This window comes from Porites lutea, chromosome 4 (assembly GCF_958299795.1).
Source record: "Porites lutea chromosome 4, jaPorLute2.1, whole genome shotgun sequence".
Classification (NCBI taxonomy): domain Eukaryota; kingdom Metazoa; phylum Cnidaria; class Anthozoa; order Scleractinia; family Poritidae; genus Porites; species Porites lutea.
This window is the reverse complement of record NC_133204.1, coordinates 41,452,019-41,468,480: the sequence shown is the minus strand read 5'-3', so window position 1 is coordinate 41,468,480 and position 16,462 is coordinate 41,452,019. Positions and strand designations below refer to the sequence as shown.

The window sequence follows — 16,462 nt, the reverse complement described above, 5'->3', positions numbered from 1 at the left end:
GTCGATTGGTAGTTTGGGATCTTTTCTTTACTAACCGACCGGCTTATTTAAACCAGTACCAATACAATGGCCGTTCTTTTCGGGATCAATATTTGAAGTGATGGAGTCCAATTATGGAATGCTCTGGAAAGCTGACTGGCCGACAAAATAAAAAATGACAATAATAACAGTCTGAAAAATGTTTATTTTACTCTGCTAACAAGCTAAGCCTACTCAGTTTGATGGAAGTGCGGACAAGTGGGGATTTACTTTAATCAGAACTACCAAGCAGCAGACACTCTGATTCAAACGTGGACAATATAAAATGTGCAAATATGGAATTGAAATTCATTGAATATAATAAAGAATATGCATCGTTTTTTCAAGAAGGTTCAAGAATACTTTGAAAATGCTATTTACATGTATAGCATGACTCAGACAAAAATCCTGTTACTGCACTTGTATAATCACTAAGACCTTTTCTGCGTCTTACCTCGATCTTACTCATTTAAAACGTATGTGTAATGTTTTATAATTCGTAGCTGGTACAGAATGAGAATGCTAATAAGATGTAAATATTCTGAGCTATTCTTTACTGAAGCGTCACTTTTCATCTCTGAAAACCAACGCTACTGATATCATCTCGGAGTAACTGATCCTCGTAAAACTCAGTATCTTCACAGCGTTAAAAGTGATAAAAAGTGCCCTCGAGAGGTAAAGATTCTGAAATTAAGAACGATCCAGAACTGCAGGTCACATTGTGGGACGGGTGTGGTGGCCAGTACTAACACTTCAAGGTAATAAGATGCTAATGAGATATTAATTCTGAGCTATTCATACTCTATTTCCATCCGAATAGTATCAACCAACATCATCTAGAACAGTCTTCTCGTAATAATATCTTGACAGAGTCTTGAAGGCGTGAAGCCCGAGCAAAGGTAAAAGAAGAGAGCCCGATAAGAAGATTCTGGCTGAGAGAGAGGAAACTAATTCGTGATTTTGATAACTTTCTCGTGGGCTCCAAATGTCTTCTGCTTTGTGACTCATAGAAATGCAAAACGCCACATTTCATTGTCTTTTTGCACGTTTGAAACATCTGTGCAAATAGAAGCGAACTCTATCCGAGATTGTAGCAGTCAATGCCCATGAAAAAAAGAACTGGAAAAAGGCTTCAGGTCGAAGTGGATAAGTGTATTAGACAGATTAGTCTGATTTACGAGTTGAAACACTTCAACTATCGCTTGGAAGCTACCCTGGGTACCGGAGGTTTTTCTCGCGTGCGGCGGGTATTTTCTACGTGCAAGCGAGTTTACTCTGGCTTTTGTGAGGTCGGCTGCAGGCCTGCTAGGCAGCCGTTTTTAATGTCGTCACGCACACTCCTGGAAGAGCGCTGCGTGACGACACTAAGAACGGCTGTGTAACAGACTACTGCAGGCCAAGACAATCTTCGGGCTGAGCAATGGAGCCGTTAGTGGCAGACTCAGGGGCACCCAACGAGGATATAGTTCAAAACCACTTAACATAGCATTATTGAACGTATTTTAGTATTTAAAAGCTAGATATGGGTATATTTTTATCCCCTAAAAACTTTTCATCTGTTCGGATTTCCTAGCTGAAAGTCTAGTGATCCGAAAATTATAGGGATCAAAACTTACCTTTTCGAAAATTTTAGCCAGGAAAAGGCTCCCGAAAATTCTAGGTGGCCTTTTTTAGGGTAAATATGCGTTTAAAGTGGGTAATTATACCATTTTGTAGATGTTCGAAAATCCTAGGAGAGGCAGGCAAGCAAGAAATTTTACAACAAATGTTCCGAAAATTCTAGTTCTCAAATCGTCTTCCGAACAGATATTTTCCCGAAAATTGCCGTTGGGTGCCCCTGCAGACTTGATCGACATATATCCGGAAACCACGCGAGAGCCTCACGCTAAGAAAGACGCGAGTGCGAGGAGCCATAATTTCGCAGTATATCATAAGGCGCTCAAGGGAAACGCTAGCGGAAGCAAAAGAGATAAATAGAGCGCGGAGAGATTCGGGACTAAGTTTCTGCCTCGCAACGTCCGCGAGGAGCGAGGAGCGGATGGTCCCTATGGTGCAGTACCAGGTGCAATACAAAACAATTGCTCTCTCGTCTATTGTCAGTTACTACGGCAGTAGGAGAATACAATTAATGGATAGAAACATAACATACGTTTTTGTAGGTTGGCAAATTCAAAACAACGGCTAAAAATATTAACACATAGCGCTGCTGTCGTCTTCCGTCAACTGCGGCTGTAGTTATGGTTTCGCGAAGGCCTGAAGGTGATTCTTCGCCTACATCTCCTAGGACAAATTTTAGGTAAGTTATTAAGGATATTACGGTAGACAGTGTTAGGGTGGTAATTATTTACTAGAGTGAATCGTGGATCTCAGATCGAAGCTTTTCATTTTTTCACGAAATTAATTTCAGGCAAAAGCGATGGTGATCGCTTTAAATTAAGCTCATTCGTCACGGTGTTTCCCGATCCTTCCCTGATCTCTGAATTTCGAACTTAAGCTTTTCCCGCAAACCATGATCAGTCTGTGTGAGCTGAAAACTTTAGACTCAAGGTAATCTGTGCTCAACGACACATCTTGTTAAGACTCCAGCAAACTCTAGAACTTAATATATACTAAAGTCTTTTGTACCAATGCCCTTAAAAAAAGTCTCGGAACAAAGGTTTCAAGTTGAAGTAGATAAGTGTATTTTAAGATTTAATTTATGAGTTGAAACACTTCAATGGTCTTTTGGAAGCGTGTTTACCCTCGTCCAACGGAGTTTTTTGGCGTCGGCCGCAGGCCGAGATATTTTGGGCCAGGGCCGAAGCTACGAGCGATAAAACTGCTCCTGGCAGACTTGACAGGCCCCAGAAACCAGGCATGAAAAACCTCTGGCACTCACAAATGTTTCGCTCCGTTGAGTCACAAGGCGCTCATAAGAAACGGCTTTTAGTTTTGGTCTTTTTGCCTTTAATTGTTTTAAGTAACCATTAAATCCGTTATATATAAGGCAGGACAAAATTTCCGACAATTATCCTCGAAGCACATTTTCAACAAATGAATATTGTTCCCATTTCAATCTCTTTCTCGACCTTTTACACTGTAACAATGATTTTTGATTCGGGGTTGAGTTATGTATTTTATGCAAATTTACAGTGTCTTCACCTGGCTTATTATCATGTAAATGATGAAAATATAAATTCTAGACTACCACAGCAGCCGAGCCGAATGATTTTTTTCTAGCCTTCCCATCCTTTTGGCTCTCTTATTAGTTTTTACTGTCTCAAAACGGGATGCCAGGAGACCTAGGACTTTTTCCGTGGAGTAGTATAGTTTAGTTACGTTCGAAATTAAAGGAACACTTCCAACTTTCAGCAATGCGGGGGTGTACTTAAATATAGACTGAGGTAACGTCTGAAATAGAGAGGTGTCTTTATTATGGAGTCAGAAGATTGTTCTTTTTAATAAGCTTTTCGATTGTACATGTACTGTCTCTGACCGAATTAAACCTCGGAAGAGTGAACGAAATCAAGTTAAGAAAGGTCCAAACTATCCCTGGTTCAAAACCTATCCTGACTAGGCTCCGTAGTGGGGGAAAGGAAAAAAGGCGATGAAACAGAAGCAAAAACGGAGAGCGACGAGAGCCGGAACAAGCGGCCCAGGCAATTATAAACCTTGCATGTACTTCCACAATAACGGGCACACAATCTGTTTGTGTAACCGATGCAATTTAATGGTAAATGTACTTTCAGTATTTACCGTTTGCTTACTCTGTAGCGGTATATTGCGGGAAGAGTAGAGAGAAATGAAAATGGAGTGTTCCTGATATTCTAGTACCTGAAAATTTTTCTTTATTCCATTATTCCGCCAGCTATATTCCAATTCCAAAATGCCATTTTCAGGTTATCATACTCTATTATTAATACCACCTCCCCAAATTAAGAGCCATTACGTATGCCATTATTCTGAATTAAAAAGATCACGTTATTGTTTGCCATTATTCCTCGTCGGCTTCTCACCAATAACTGAACGTTAAAGCCGCCGGGCGTATTACCTAAAGTCGCATACTTATCCACTTGCCTTTCCTGCACCCTAGCCCTTAAGGCTGACCTACTGCTGGACTTAATTTTAGAGGCAATACCTCCGGCCTAAGTTTGATCAGCCTTAACTGCGTTTGGATTAACGAAGATGCCGAAAAAAGGTCATCACAGCTGGGCTTGCGCTTGTATAGACATTAAAAGCTTCATTTGTAAATTGTTCACGGGAGTTCTATCTCCAATACCTGACATACCTGCCTAGCCTGAGAAAACAGCCGACATTTCGCAACGCCACCATTGGCCATGGTTTCCCGGCGAAGTAACGTCTGAGGAACTAACTCAGAAACGCATCCCTAGCTTTCAATTTCAACACAATTCTGTGCGGTGAGTCGCCCTATACATCCATAGTGAGAACTGCTTACAGAAGTGGTAATGGTGGTGGTGGTGGGGAGGGGAGGGGAGATGAAGGATAGGGAGGAGTTAAGCCATTCAAGCAATTGGAACAAGAAAGGTTGATTGGAAGTTGGAAATTTTCATGAGATTGGATTGTGCAGTCTTAAAAATTTAGACAGTTACTGTTTTCATTTGTCTGGGAAGAAAGAAAGGACATCTAAATACTAGGCGTTACTTACCGTTAAAATTCTTTAACTTTTTTTCTTAGTGATGATTCGGCAAGACACCGTGACAGATCTAGATTGGGTGAGGGTTTGGAAGGAAGGAGGAATGCTACTTCTGACGAAAGATTCAGATCTTTGAACAGAGCTTTGACGGTCTTTTTGTCTCATAAAGGTAACTGTAGAGGTAACAGGAGGGTAAAATAAGAACAATATTATAATCAACCACTACTCTCCTAAAATCATCGCGGTCCAGCCTTGTCCCAAGACGTTCTCGGCTCGGTCAATCCTGGACTCTACCGTGAGCTGTGACATCACCGAGAATGACTCGACCGCCTTTTCCCACAACGGGGCAAGAGAGAACGCCTAGGAACTAGGCTGATCGCAGTCAAAGCTAGACGACAAGTTCCGGCTAAACGGAGATGATCACAAATGAAGGCTGGGTCAGTGTAAAGCCTCTTCACCAGTTTCTCGTTTCTCGCTGTTTTTGCATTGCTAGCGGTCTACACCTTACTCTGACGATTTATCAGACACAGTTCGCAATAACGACGGCCACGCCAATGAAACCCTAAAAAAATTGAATTTGCCTAGCCTTTTACATTATTTATGAAAACTAAAATAAAGAGTATTAGTCTCACGTAATATATCATTTGTACTATTTGAGCTTTGTAAAATGAACTTGCACCTATAAGGCTTGTCAAACTTTTCAAAAATTGAAATGAAATAAATTTTAAAATTCTGGTATCTAACCAAGGCGAAGGGTGGCCAATTCTTGGGCCATGCATCTGCCTGGTTTAAAGGCAGATGACTTTGCGCTTGCAAATGTGCTGGGAAAAAAGGAACGAAACCAAAAGTACTCCAAAAAAGCATGATTGTGAAAGGTGATAATTAAATTTGCTAACCCATTAGCAAACTGTTTTATTATATAGACGAGACACAACTGAAGCCACTAAACGTGGATTTCCACAAGTATGAGAATCGCATGGCTCATAGAACTGACGATTACGAATCTGAAGAGCTCATCATTAGGAGAGGTCAGGAATTTCAGATCACGGTGACGTTCGACAGAGTGTACAGGCCGGAATCTGACCAGATAATACTGCAATTTGCTACAGGTTTGTTAGGTCATTTATTAACTTCCTTGTAGCTAATTATCGTCCTAGCACGCACTTTGACCCATATTATAGGTACGTGCCGCGGTTGGGTTAAGGTAGTGATGCTGAGCCCTAGGTCTTAACTTTCACAACCTCGTCAGCGTACAAACGTAACAAAACGATTTCTCAACGTTTACTCTACAATCCTGTGCTTTATGAATGTCCACGAGATGAAAAAACTAAAAAGGGGGTAAGTCCAAAGACTACTGCAAAGTTGATCATAACAACGTGTGTAGCTTTTTCATAACAATATTTCGGCTCGCTATATCAGCCTTCTTCAGGTTTACAAATGTTACTGAGTTTTAGCTGATTAGATCTCTTTTCTAGAGATTCAACGTTGGCAATCAGCAGGATCTTCGTCCACGGTTTTACAGTTAATTTCTTGATCATTAAAAAGTCTGTCCATTTTCAATTTTATTTCTAGTCAGCAGTGGCGGATACAGACCTTCAGATAAGGGAAGGGGGGTGGGGGTGGGGGCGGTCTCAGAAAACAATTTTCTCGGCCCTTCGGGCCTCAGTTTGGTCTAAAAATAAGGGGGGCGGACCCCCCGGAACCCCTCCCCTGGATCCGCCACTGGTCTGAGAGTCAGGGTTTGAGAACCTTCGCGAAACTGAATTAAACTATCTTTATAAATTGGTCGGCGTGCCCTTTCACCCATTTCAAACCCTATGTAAGTCAGGGCGGAGGGAGCACGTGCGAAAGCCGAATGAGAAGTAAACGCCTACTTGCCTAGGCTTACATTGCTGATTGTCTTTTTTGCTGTCTTAGGCTGAAATAGCTCAATAATACAGACAGCCTTTTGTCATTATTTGATATGAATAACAACCAACAAAACACTCTGTTTCAAACCGCAGGGAAAAAACCTCAGGAGAGCAAAGGCTCAATTGTCCGGGTCACACTTCGTGATGTCCTCACGCCAAACCAATGGGGAATGAGAATCAAGGGGGTCAGCGGCGAAACCATGCACCTAACAGTCATGCCCTCAGCCAATGCTATCATTGGACGGTATGAAGTCTTCTTGGAGACCAAAACAAGAGACTCCGACGGAAAGCTTTCAGTGTTTAGACGCAAGGAGGACGAAATTGTGTGCATTTTGTTTAACGCATGGTGCGAAGGTACTGTGATCCTGCTTTAGTATAGCGAGGAGAGCCGCTAAATTATATCAGATGTGTTTGGGCTGGAATCCCGAAATTGAAGGAGCTCTGTGTGACTTATTTTGGCTATTAGAAAGTTTAAGATACCAAGACGGCAAAGGCGGCAAAAACGTCACTTGAAAATTGATTTCGTGTTAAACGTCTATGAAAATTCAGCGCGATTATCTCAACTCCCTCATACTGTCAAACGATGGACGAACTTTCCTAGAAGTGAATTCCTTAAAAAAATTCAAGTTCAAAAAGAGCGAGAGAAATTCGACGTCGTTTGTCTACGCTCTTCATAAGTAATGCAATAAAGATTAACTAAAAGAGCCAAGACTGGCAAGCCGGTAAATGGGTTTTTCTATTTATAAAATCCACCAGTTTTTGTCACTTTCTGTAAAACTGGCAAACCGCTACTGATAGCGCCTCTGTTTAAAAATCTGATTTAAAGTGCTTTTGTTTTATGATGTGCATGTTAGATGATGTGGCGTACATGGACAATGAAGAGGAACGTCTGGAGTACGTGTTAGCTGACCATGGTCGCATTTGGGTGGGCAGTGAATGGAGTAATTGGGGAATACCTTGGGTGTTCGGACAGGTACTTGCAAAAAGCAAAGAAACCACTCTGGCCAACAGCGCTAGCGCATGCTGTAATTGTCTAAAACAAAGCTCACACATGCTCCAACTCTCTCGCTTTGACCGAGTTGACCCGGCTGGGCGTGCCGAAGTGTTTATATGGAGAAAAGTTGGCTCGATTAGGAGGGTAGTCCTACCATAATAAAGGGGTGACCTGCCTAGGCAGGTCACTCTTCTTATCCAGCCAGTCGACAGCCAAGTTTTTTTTTCCCAAGTAAACGGTTCGTTACGTTAGGAAAAGTTGACTCGCCCCGGGTAACTTGGTTAGGCGGTCAAGCTTCTACCTGCCCCCTGCCTCCAGGATTTTGCAGATAGTAGAGAGAGATATACGGTCAATCGTGTCAATTGCCTATTGCCCGCATCTTAGATTGGTCATCGCCACCTAATTATGGAGAATTATTAGACTAGGGTTTAAGGCTATTTAGAAAGGGTGAAGTATTTTTAATAATGATATTTAATTTTATCTTTCTCTTAGTTTGAAGATGTCTCTCTGAACTGTGCACTGTGGCTTCTCGACCACTCCGGTTTAGCAGAGCACCCAGAGGCAAAGTCCAGCCCCATTCCTATAGTACGGACTCTTTCAGCCCAGGTAAGTAACGTAGATATTTATTGTTTTACTTTAGGCTACGTCCATACAGCACCGGGCGAAATCTCGACAGCCAAAAAAAAGATTGACTGGACACTTGGCTCACCAGGGTCCGGTTCTATATTTTCGCTCTTTCAGAACTAGGCGTCTAAAGGTCCTTGCTATTAAGGTGGTTTCTTGTAAATGGAACTGCTAACAAACGAATGTTCAACCAGTCGAAAATTCGTGAACGTATAACGTTCGAAAGATCTAAAACAGAAACACTTTATTATTAATGTTTTACTCTCTTATAGGTTGCTCAGTTTACTATTTTCACCATTTTCCGTCTTTGGACTGACCGAAATTTTCCGTCAATGCGTCGCTAAGGAAAGCTAGCGAGAAAGAGGCACTTTCACTTTCTTTACCAAACAGGGGCGTAGCGGGAGATTTTGTAAGTGTACGCACGCGGGGATGGGGAGAAAAGGGGGAACGAATTTGCCAAAAACAACTCCCGCCACTTGCTCACCATCAAAACGTCTGTAAAATTCGGCGACTCAGTTTGAGGAGCTATAACAAGTCTTCGTTAGTTCAATCGGTTGAACTAGGCGTCTTAAAAAAAATTTAAGGCGTTTATTTAGCCGTGTTGACGGATTTTTGCTAACTTAGCTGGTCCCAGGCTTTAAACTGAGACCAAGTACAATGATTATCTTAAAGGTCAATTTTGACGACCAAGATGGAGGCCTTCTGCTGGGTCGATGGAGTGAGCCCTACAAAGATGGCACCAAACCTACTGGCTGGACTGGAAGCGTTAACATACTGGAAGAATTCTGGAAAACCAAGAATCACGTGAAGTACGGACAGTGCTGGGTCTTCTCAGGACTGGTCACAACATGTGAGTTGCCAATTTAACAATCATCAGAAAACTCCATTACGTAGTAGGGTTTGTGACCAGTCTAGCGCCGAGTGCGGCTTGGTTAGCATACTGTCCCGTTTGGTTGTGAACAGACAAGAGAGGAAATGAGGAATCCTGCGCGCGCGCTATCTTTCTTTCCCTAACATGTAATCAACTTTTCTTTAACAGTGATCAGATATAGGGAGGGCATGTTCTCAGGCTATTGATGTCCCGGCTAATAGCTAAATACAGTCTTAAATAACAAAACGAGACCATTATTTTTGTAATTCAATTGACGACACGATTTTTAGGACTTAGATTTTTGAAAGATAGCAATTAGCGTGACACAACGCCTTGTTAAAATGATTCCATCGTCTGGATACTCTTTACAGTGTTGAGAGCACTGGGTCTACCCACCCGTAGCGTGACGAACTTCCAGTCCGCCCACGATCATGACCGCAGCTTGACCATCGATACTCATTTTGACAAAAATGGCGATCCAATTAAAGAATGGGATGACTCCGTCTGGTGAGTGTAAGTTGTCAGTATAACTGAATCTTTCTGAGTACACTCCACCCCTTTAGAATACCCTGTGCATTGATGGAGGTGGACGGAAGGACTTATGGGAAGAGCGATGATGCGGGAAGACGATCATTTCAGGCTATGTACACACCATATCCCATAGTTTTCCGCGTCGAAACCGAAAAACTATCCGGTTTTGTATGAACGGCAACGGCCTCGGAATAGGAAAGCGCCATTCACACACATGGAACCGTCGTGCTGGGGCCGTTGGCCGGGAGGGCTTGGTGAACTAAAATCCCAGTCCTCACTTTCAAAAATATTTACCTCCATCCATCTCAACCAAAAGAGGATAAAGGGGGCCGAGAAGGCATCCCCCATACACATCCTATTCCATAGGTAATTCGTCTCGAGTTATTTTTAAGACCACAGATCCCAAGGGGGATTAGACAACAGCCAATCACATAGCGCGAATGTGTTCCGCGTAGATGACCCACGCTCAGAGCCACGCGTCCTTCACGAATTGACGCTGAAAAAAATGGCGGACGACGCGGAGAGCGATATTGCTATTCGTTTTGTCGACGAAAACGACTGAAGATAGATTTCTACTAAAGCAGTGTCAGCGAAATGGAAATCGAAAAAGAATCGCCCTTCCTCTCTTGTATAGAGCAACAGTACCGCAGGGAAATCCTTAACACACTGAATATTCTCTCAGGGTCATTTATAATTTACAGTTTGAAGAGAGCAATTTCTGGTTTGATATTTATTCTTTTATTAGTCTTTTATTATTCAACAAAATAACACTTGGCGTCCTACTTGCTTTATTGTACGAACGACCGGTTTCAATAGACCGGCGAAATTTCTCATTTTATTAAGGCACTGAGGTTACGACAACTTCGAGTTAAACTGATTTCACGGGTTGTCAAAGAGTCCAGCGATTCCCTTTTCCCAGGTGAGCGCCGACTCATTTCGCTTCAATATTCAGAAACGCTCTCGATTTCTTTACGCTTTCATTGCCTTTCGCCCGACATGTTTTGCACGGCGTTTAGTCATGCGAAACCTCTACGAAACATCCACGAAACGTTCCCTGAACTCGCACAAGTGAGCTGTCAGTCTATGGCTGTTGTGCAGCTGTATGCGCAGTACAATGTTTACCAACGAAGCCTTGTTTCGGTTCACCTGGAAGCAGGCGCAAATTAAATACCTTGCATCTTGTTCAATCTTGTGTATTTTCAGGAACTTTCACGTGTGGAACGAGTCATGGTTCAAACGTCCTGATCTGCCAGCCGGGCATGACGGATGGCAAGCGCATGATGCCACGCCCCAAGAAACCAGTGAAGGTATGTAGCATGTGACACTGTGTTTTCATTAAGTGTGTCCGGCATTGAAAGGTTCTATTCTTTGATTTTGTCACGCCATCAAAAACTTCTTGGTTCACGTTTCTATTAGCTAAGTTATGGTTAGAAAATCATTTTATACGGTATTCAAATATAACTTTAAAAAATAAAATTAAAAAATTAACATTTCCTGATGGTCAACATTTTTTTTGGACATAATTTTTTCAGGTGTATATCGCTGTGGTCCGGCTTCCTTGAAAGCAATCAAGAATGCAGAGGTCTATCTACCTTATGACACTGGCTTCATATTTGCCGAAGTGAATGGTGACAAGGTGCGGTGGGATGTGGATTTTTCTGACAACTCCGTAAAAGCCTTTGTCACGGAAAAGAGTGCTGTTGGTAAAAAAATCAGCACTAAATTACCCAGCCAGAACTCGGCTCGATCTAGGCTTGACGTCACAAACGATTACAAATACCCAGAAGGTAAACTTTATATGAATTGTGCATGCCTTGCCTAGTCCCTATTCGCTTTCCCTTATGTTATTCGGGTCGTGAGCAGTGGTCCGAGTGTTCTCCTCGGATACGTCACCGAAATGCCAGCCTGGGACCAGCCTCTGCATTGGGGGAGAAAGGAGGAAAAAAATCGGCGAGCGAGGCTAGCCGAGGGGTTTAGGGGGGAAAAACGTAATTAGTACATGCATGAACTTTTTTGCCCCGATCCCCTGGCCAGGCATGAAAAAATGGAGGGATTTCAAATATTTTTTTGCCTAATAATAAAACGTTTCTACTCTTAACCTGGAAAGAACAAGCAATTTGTCTTCACAAGTTGCAAACTGTGGTTATAGCCTTCTCATTACTTCTTTAATTTTCCTGAAGAATACCTCATAGGAAAACGGACTTTAACGACTGTACTGAAAATGAAGAAACGATGGACGCAGTGAACGCAATTTATGCAATTGCGTAAAGAAGCCTGAAAAAAATTGAGGACTTCAACGGGGTTTGAACCCGTGACCTCGCGATACCGGTGCGATGCTCTACCAACTGAGCTATGAAACCACCTGCTCCCAACGTCAGTGGCTTCATAGCTCAGTTGGTAGAGCACCGCACCGGTATCGCGAGGTCACGGGTTCAAAACCCGTTGAAGTCCTCAATTTTTTTCAGGCTTCTTTACGCAATTGCATAAATTGCGTTCACTGCGTCCATCATTTCTTCATTTTCATTTCATTTCCGCAGTTCATATATGATTTATTTCATATATCATTATGACTGTGCTGTCGGGAGGAAACGAAGATCATCCAGCAAAGCCTCACTTCTGCTCATGATGTTGTATATTACTGAATATAGGCACTGAAGAAGAAAGGAGAGCAGTTGAAATGGCTTACAACTTTAGCAGCAGGAAGGCGTACTTCAACATTTACGAGGTAGAGGAAGGGGACGTGGCGATTTCTTTGGACTGGCCGAATGATCTTAAATTCGGAGACAGCTTTGATGTTAAAGTCGTGGTGAAGAACTCGTCCAATTATAAGCGAACTTTGAACTTGAAAATCACGTCCACCATGGCTTTCTACACAGGGGTCGCAGGAAAAGTACTTAAAGCAAAGAAAGATACCCTTCATCTGGCTGCAAAAGAAGGTACTATTAATTAATTAGAAGATCAACCTTTATGCGGTTCGTAATAACTGACTGTTGTAATTTTGAGTCCCGATAAAAAAACTTCCATGCTTCATAAAATTCATGGTCAACTCCTATCCAAGCTTAGTGCATAAAACACTCTACCCCCCTCCCCTAGAGAATAGTTAAGGATATGAGTGTTTCAAACCTTTCAACCCCTAAAACATGCAAATCTGGAGTGTTCGAGAAAGAAAGAGCTCCCAAAAACCGGTGGAGACTGGGACCTCAAACCTGTAGATTTCCAAAATATGTGCGAAATAAAACTAATAAATCTAATAAGGCAGACTACTCAGATGGACTACTTTTGTCATGGTATTCCTTATCCTATTGGTGGTCTCTGTTGTATTGTCTTGTTTATCTCTTGGCAGTGATAAGAAGATTCTGTTTTACTGAGAATGCCGATAAGGCTTTCCCACAGACCTAAGCGAACTTATGTTTCACGGGAATGAGCAGAGGTGGGATGATTTGACTCACGTTTACCCTCAAAACTAGATTGATACAATTCGTCCATGAAGACGATTTTTTCAAATTACGCGATTCCTTCTGGAATTTTCTGGCAATTTTAAGATTTTTAAAACTTTCTGATTCACAATGAGATGTAGGCTAAATCGTGGGACCGTGAGTTGACTACCCAAACCATGAGTCTCATGGCCAAACCATGAGAGTTGGAAGGTCTACGTTTTCTATTCACCTAATTTAACTTTAATTTCTTACACTATCTTAGAGAAAAGCACCATGTTACGAATTGAAGGTTCAGAGTACTTTGGCAGAATGGTAGACGGAGATATACTAAAGCTGTACGTCAAGGGGACAGTTGAAGAGACCCATCAAAAGTACGCCACGGACGCTGTAGTGGAATTATTAAGGCCGACACTTGAGGTTGAGGTAAGGGTACAGAAATATCCTTTGCGAGGTCTTCATAAAGCTGGGACGAGAGCAAAAAAGAGGAATTTCAACTTACGTACAAAACTTCGTCCCTTGCGAGGGAATCCAAGACAGTCTTGGATTCTGGATTCCTCGACTTGGATTCCGCATTCTTTTTCAGTGGAAATTGGATTCCGGATTACAATCATAAGTGGGATTCCAGATTCCAAAGTTCTGGATTCTGGATTCTACAGGCAAAAATTAAAAAAAAATATTGGAATCCGTATTCTAATAGCAAAAGTTTCCCGGAATCCGTTTTCCCTTACATCAGGCAACACATTACCGTAAAATTCCGAAAAAAAAAACCTCCATGTATAAGCCCCCCTAAATTCCCCCCTTGGAAATTTGCTCACAAATACAAAGTAAATGACAAAGCAAAAACGGTAAATTTCCTTCGAACTATAAGGCTAGCCCAATCGATTTTGAAACGCAAATGTCGCTCCGTAGATAAGCCCCTCAAAAAGGGTTTTTGAAAAATATAAGCCCCGGGGCTTATTTTCGGAATTTTACGGTAACTCGATTGGAAATGCTTGCTTCGCAGGCTAGTGCAGAACAAGTGCTCATCCTTGGCACGAGCCCAATAAGTCAAACTCGTTCGTTACTGAATGTTTATCACGATTTACCTGAAATCTGCAGATAGCCTTCGTTATCTTGCTTGGCTAAACAGTTCTACAACTTTGAGTATTAAAAAGGCGAATTTCTGGCGGCGGGAGTTCCTTAATCCACTAGGTTCTTATACGCCGGTGTTTACTATACTGTATATTTCGTTTTACTTCAGGCATCTCCTGAAATGGTGAGGAAGGGCGAAGTGGTGACAGTGACAGCTTCCTTTAAAAATGAGACGCTGGCGAGCCTAACAAATGGGCAGTTTCACTTTGAGGCTGTTGGAATGCTACCCAAGTCAGCGGCATTTAATACCCGGTAAGTATCCACAGGATCTTAATCCTTTAATTAAACGACTTTATTATTCATTCAAAATATTTGTCCGTTTCTGATTGGCTAATAGCACACGCATAATTCACCATAACCAGCTATTGTTGACCAAATTTGGAAGAACTTTGCAATTAATCAACCGATGACGTCAAAAGTGCAGCACAATACAGGTTAATCCACCGTTAACCGAGAAGATCTGGGGACGAGGTTGAGTTGTTTTGGTTGTGAAAACAATAATGGCGGAACAGTCTGCGGAACATTTTATTCGTTTCACGACGAACTATTGTCTAAAAACATAGCAAGAAGACAACTCGACGGACAACATCTGGTATTTGGAGTATATTTGCAGACCTGAACAGCCCTTTATCTTCTCAACATCCACTATCGAGGTGAACCTAACATCGAGGAAGGTAAGCATGTTTTAGCTTGTTTTTAAACGAGGAATTATTTTGAATGAATAATAAAGCAAGTAATGAATTCGGCTTTCGTAGGATATATAGAATGATGCAAACCTCGGAGGGTGTTATAACACCCTCCTTGATCTGCATAATTCTTCATATCCTAGTCAGCCTCATTCGTTCATGGTATCGCCCATCATCTATCCTCCATCGTCCATTGTCTATCGTCCCGGAATCCATCGTCTGGGTTTTAACACATGCCGGTATTGAGGGTTCATTAATTTAATGACTTTGATATGCTTTCTTAACTTAAGGAATCCCATCTCTTGATACAGGGGACCTATACCTGTTAATGAGGAAGCACGAATTTCAGCTACCTTCACTTCAAATCGAGGCAAGGACCATACAATCGCCGTCAGCTTCGTTTCTGATGAGTTAAACGGCGTCCGTGGAGAATGCACTGTCTTAAATGTTAACTGATTGGCTGAACTCAGTGTACGCTATATATACGTTAACTGATTACCGTAAAATTCCGAAAATACGTCACCGGGGCCTCTCTTCAGTTACGGTCTTATATTCATTGGGGGTTATTATTGGAGGGAAATCTACATTTCAGAAACGTCTGGTCTTATAATTGGAGCGAACTGAATTTGGGTCAAGAAGTTTTTAATGCCGACCAGTCATAATATTAACCATTGGCTTCAAACATCACGACAAAAAGCCTGCACTGATTTACGTTATTTTTTAAGTTCATAATTAGACTATATGTCCTCTTGGACGGCCATCTGGACTCTTGTCTCTGGAAGTACAGTTCCCATTCTGCTTAAGCGGTCGAGGTTGATAAGTTACGATATGATCGATATGGATTAGATTCGTATATGGAGGCAATCTCAAAACATGTAGTCACAAGGGTGCTTATTTAGGCTCATCTGAAAGTTTGAGACATTTTTCCATTTCGAGAATGGAGGGTCTTATTTCTGGAAATTTACGGTGATATAATCTGAGTGTTCAGTTAGAGTGTTCAGTAACATTGAAAGTATGCGCATGCTTAGTAACTGTGTGACGCAATGTCCTAGTTGCTGAGGACAAGACACTAACTTTGAAATTAAGATACTGTGAAAATGCTTATCTTTCGCTCACTACATCTGTTTTTGATATGCCTACACTTAGTCTAGTTCCTGTAGTTTGCGGATTGACAAAAAGTAACAACTGATGTTTGTTGTTGTTGTCACTGTTGTTTTTATTCTGGCATTTCAGTTAAAAGTTCTGTTGAGTAAAAGCTACTAGTTATAACTCATTCGAGACTCTCAATTTTTTTCAGTACAATTTACATTGACCCCATTTAGATCCCAGATCCTTTTTAAAGTCAGGGAACCGGGTTCAAAGTTACTCCAACCAAAAGGAGTTTTTGGATGTATCCCAACTTCCAATATTTTAGAGCCAGTGTTAAAACTTGCCCTCCCAGGTACACGTGGGTTTGCTCTATTTCTCTCCAGCCCTCCAATTCCTGACGTTTTACGGGCCTCCCTCCCTAGAGCTCCGCGAGCTTCTGCGATACAAGTACTTCTAGTATACATTGTGTAAATCAACGAGCAAGGAATGACCCATTTCACCGTAGACGTGCTACATGCAAGCGTCGTACGTATTTTAT

The 16,462-nt window shown here is 41.9% G+C and overlaps 1 protein-coding gene across 1 annotated transcript; it reads left to right on the top strand.

Annotated features, from left to right (window-relative positions):
* The first annotated feature begins 5,627 nt into the window (after positions 1–5,627).
* On the top strand, positions 5,628–15,843 carry LOC140934691 (protein-glutamine gamma-glutamyltransferase K-like). Its single transcript, XM_073384272.1, has 12 exons — positions 5,628–5,760; positions 6,655–6,915; positions 7,416–7,534; positions 8,048–8,161; positions 8,852–9,029; positions 9,422–9,557; positions 10,785–10,888; positions 11,114–11,368; positions 12,230–12,517; positions 13,281–13,441; positions 14,259–14,401; positions 15,147–15,843. Exons 1-12 carry the CDS (start codon positions 5,628–5,630, stop codon positions 15,289–15,291), a joined length of 2,037 nt encoding a protein of 678 aa, XP_073240373.1. The 3' UTR covers positions 15,292–15,843.
* Positions 15,844–16,462: the final 619 nt, after the last annotated feature.

What these genes read in the sequence shown, in the direction of transcription:
- LOC140934691 (XM_073384272.1), top strand. Translation starts at nt 5,628, where the DNA reads ATGGCTCATAGAACTGACGATTACGAATCTGAAGAGCTCATCATTAGG. An exon ending in AATACTGCAATTTGCTACAG is followed by an intron (nt 5,761 to 6,654) that starts GTTTGTTAGGTC and finishes TTCAAACCGCAG; the next exon opens with GGAAAAAACCTCAGGAGAGC. An exon ending in TACGGACTCTTTCAGCCCAG is followed by an intron (nt 8,162 to 8,851) that starts GTAAGTAACGTA and finishes ATTATCTTAAAG; the next exon opens with GTCAATTTTGACGACCAAGA.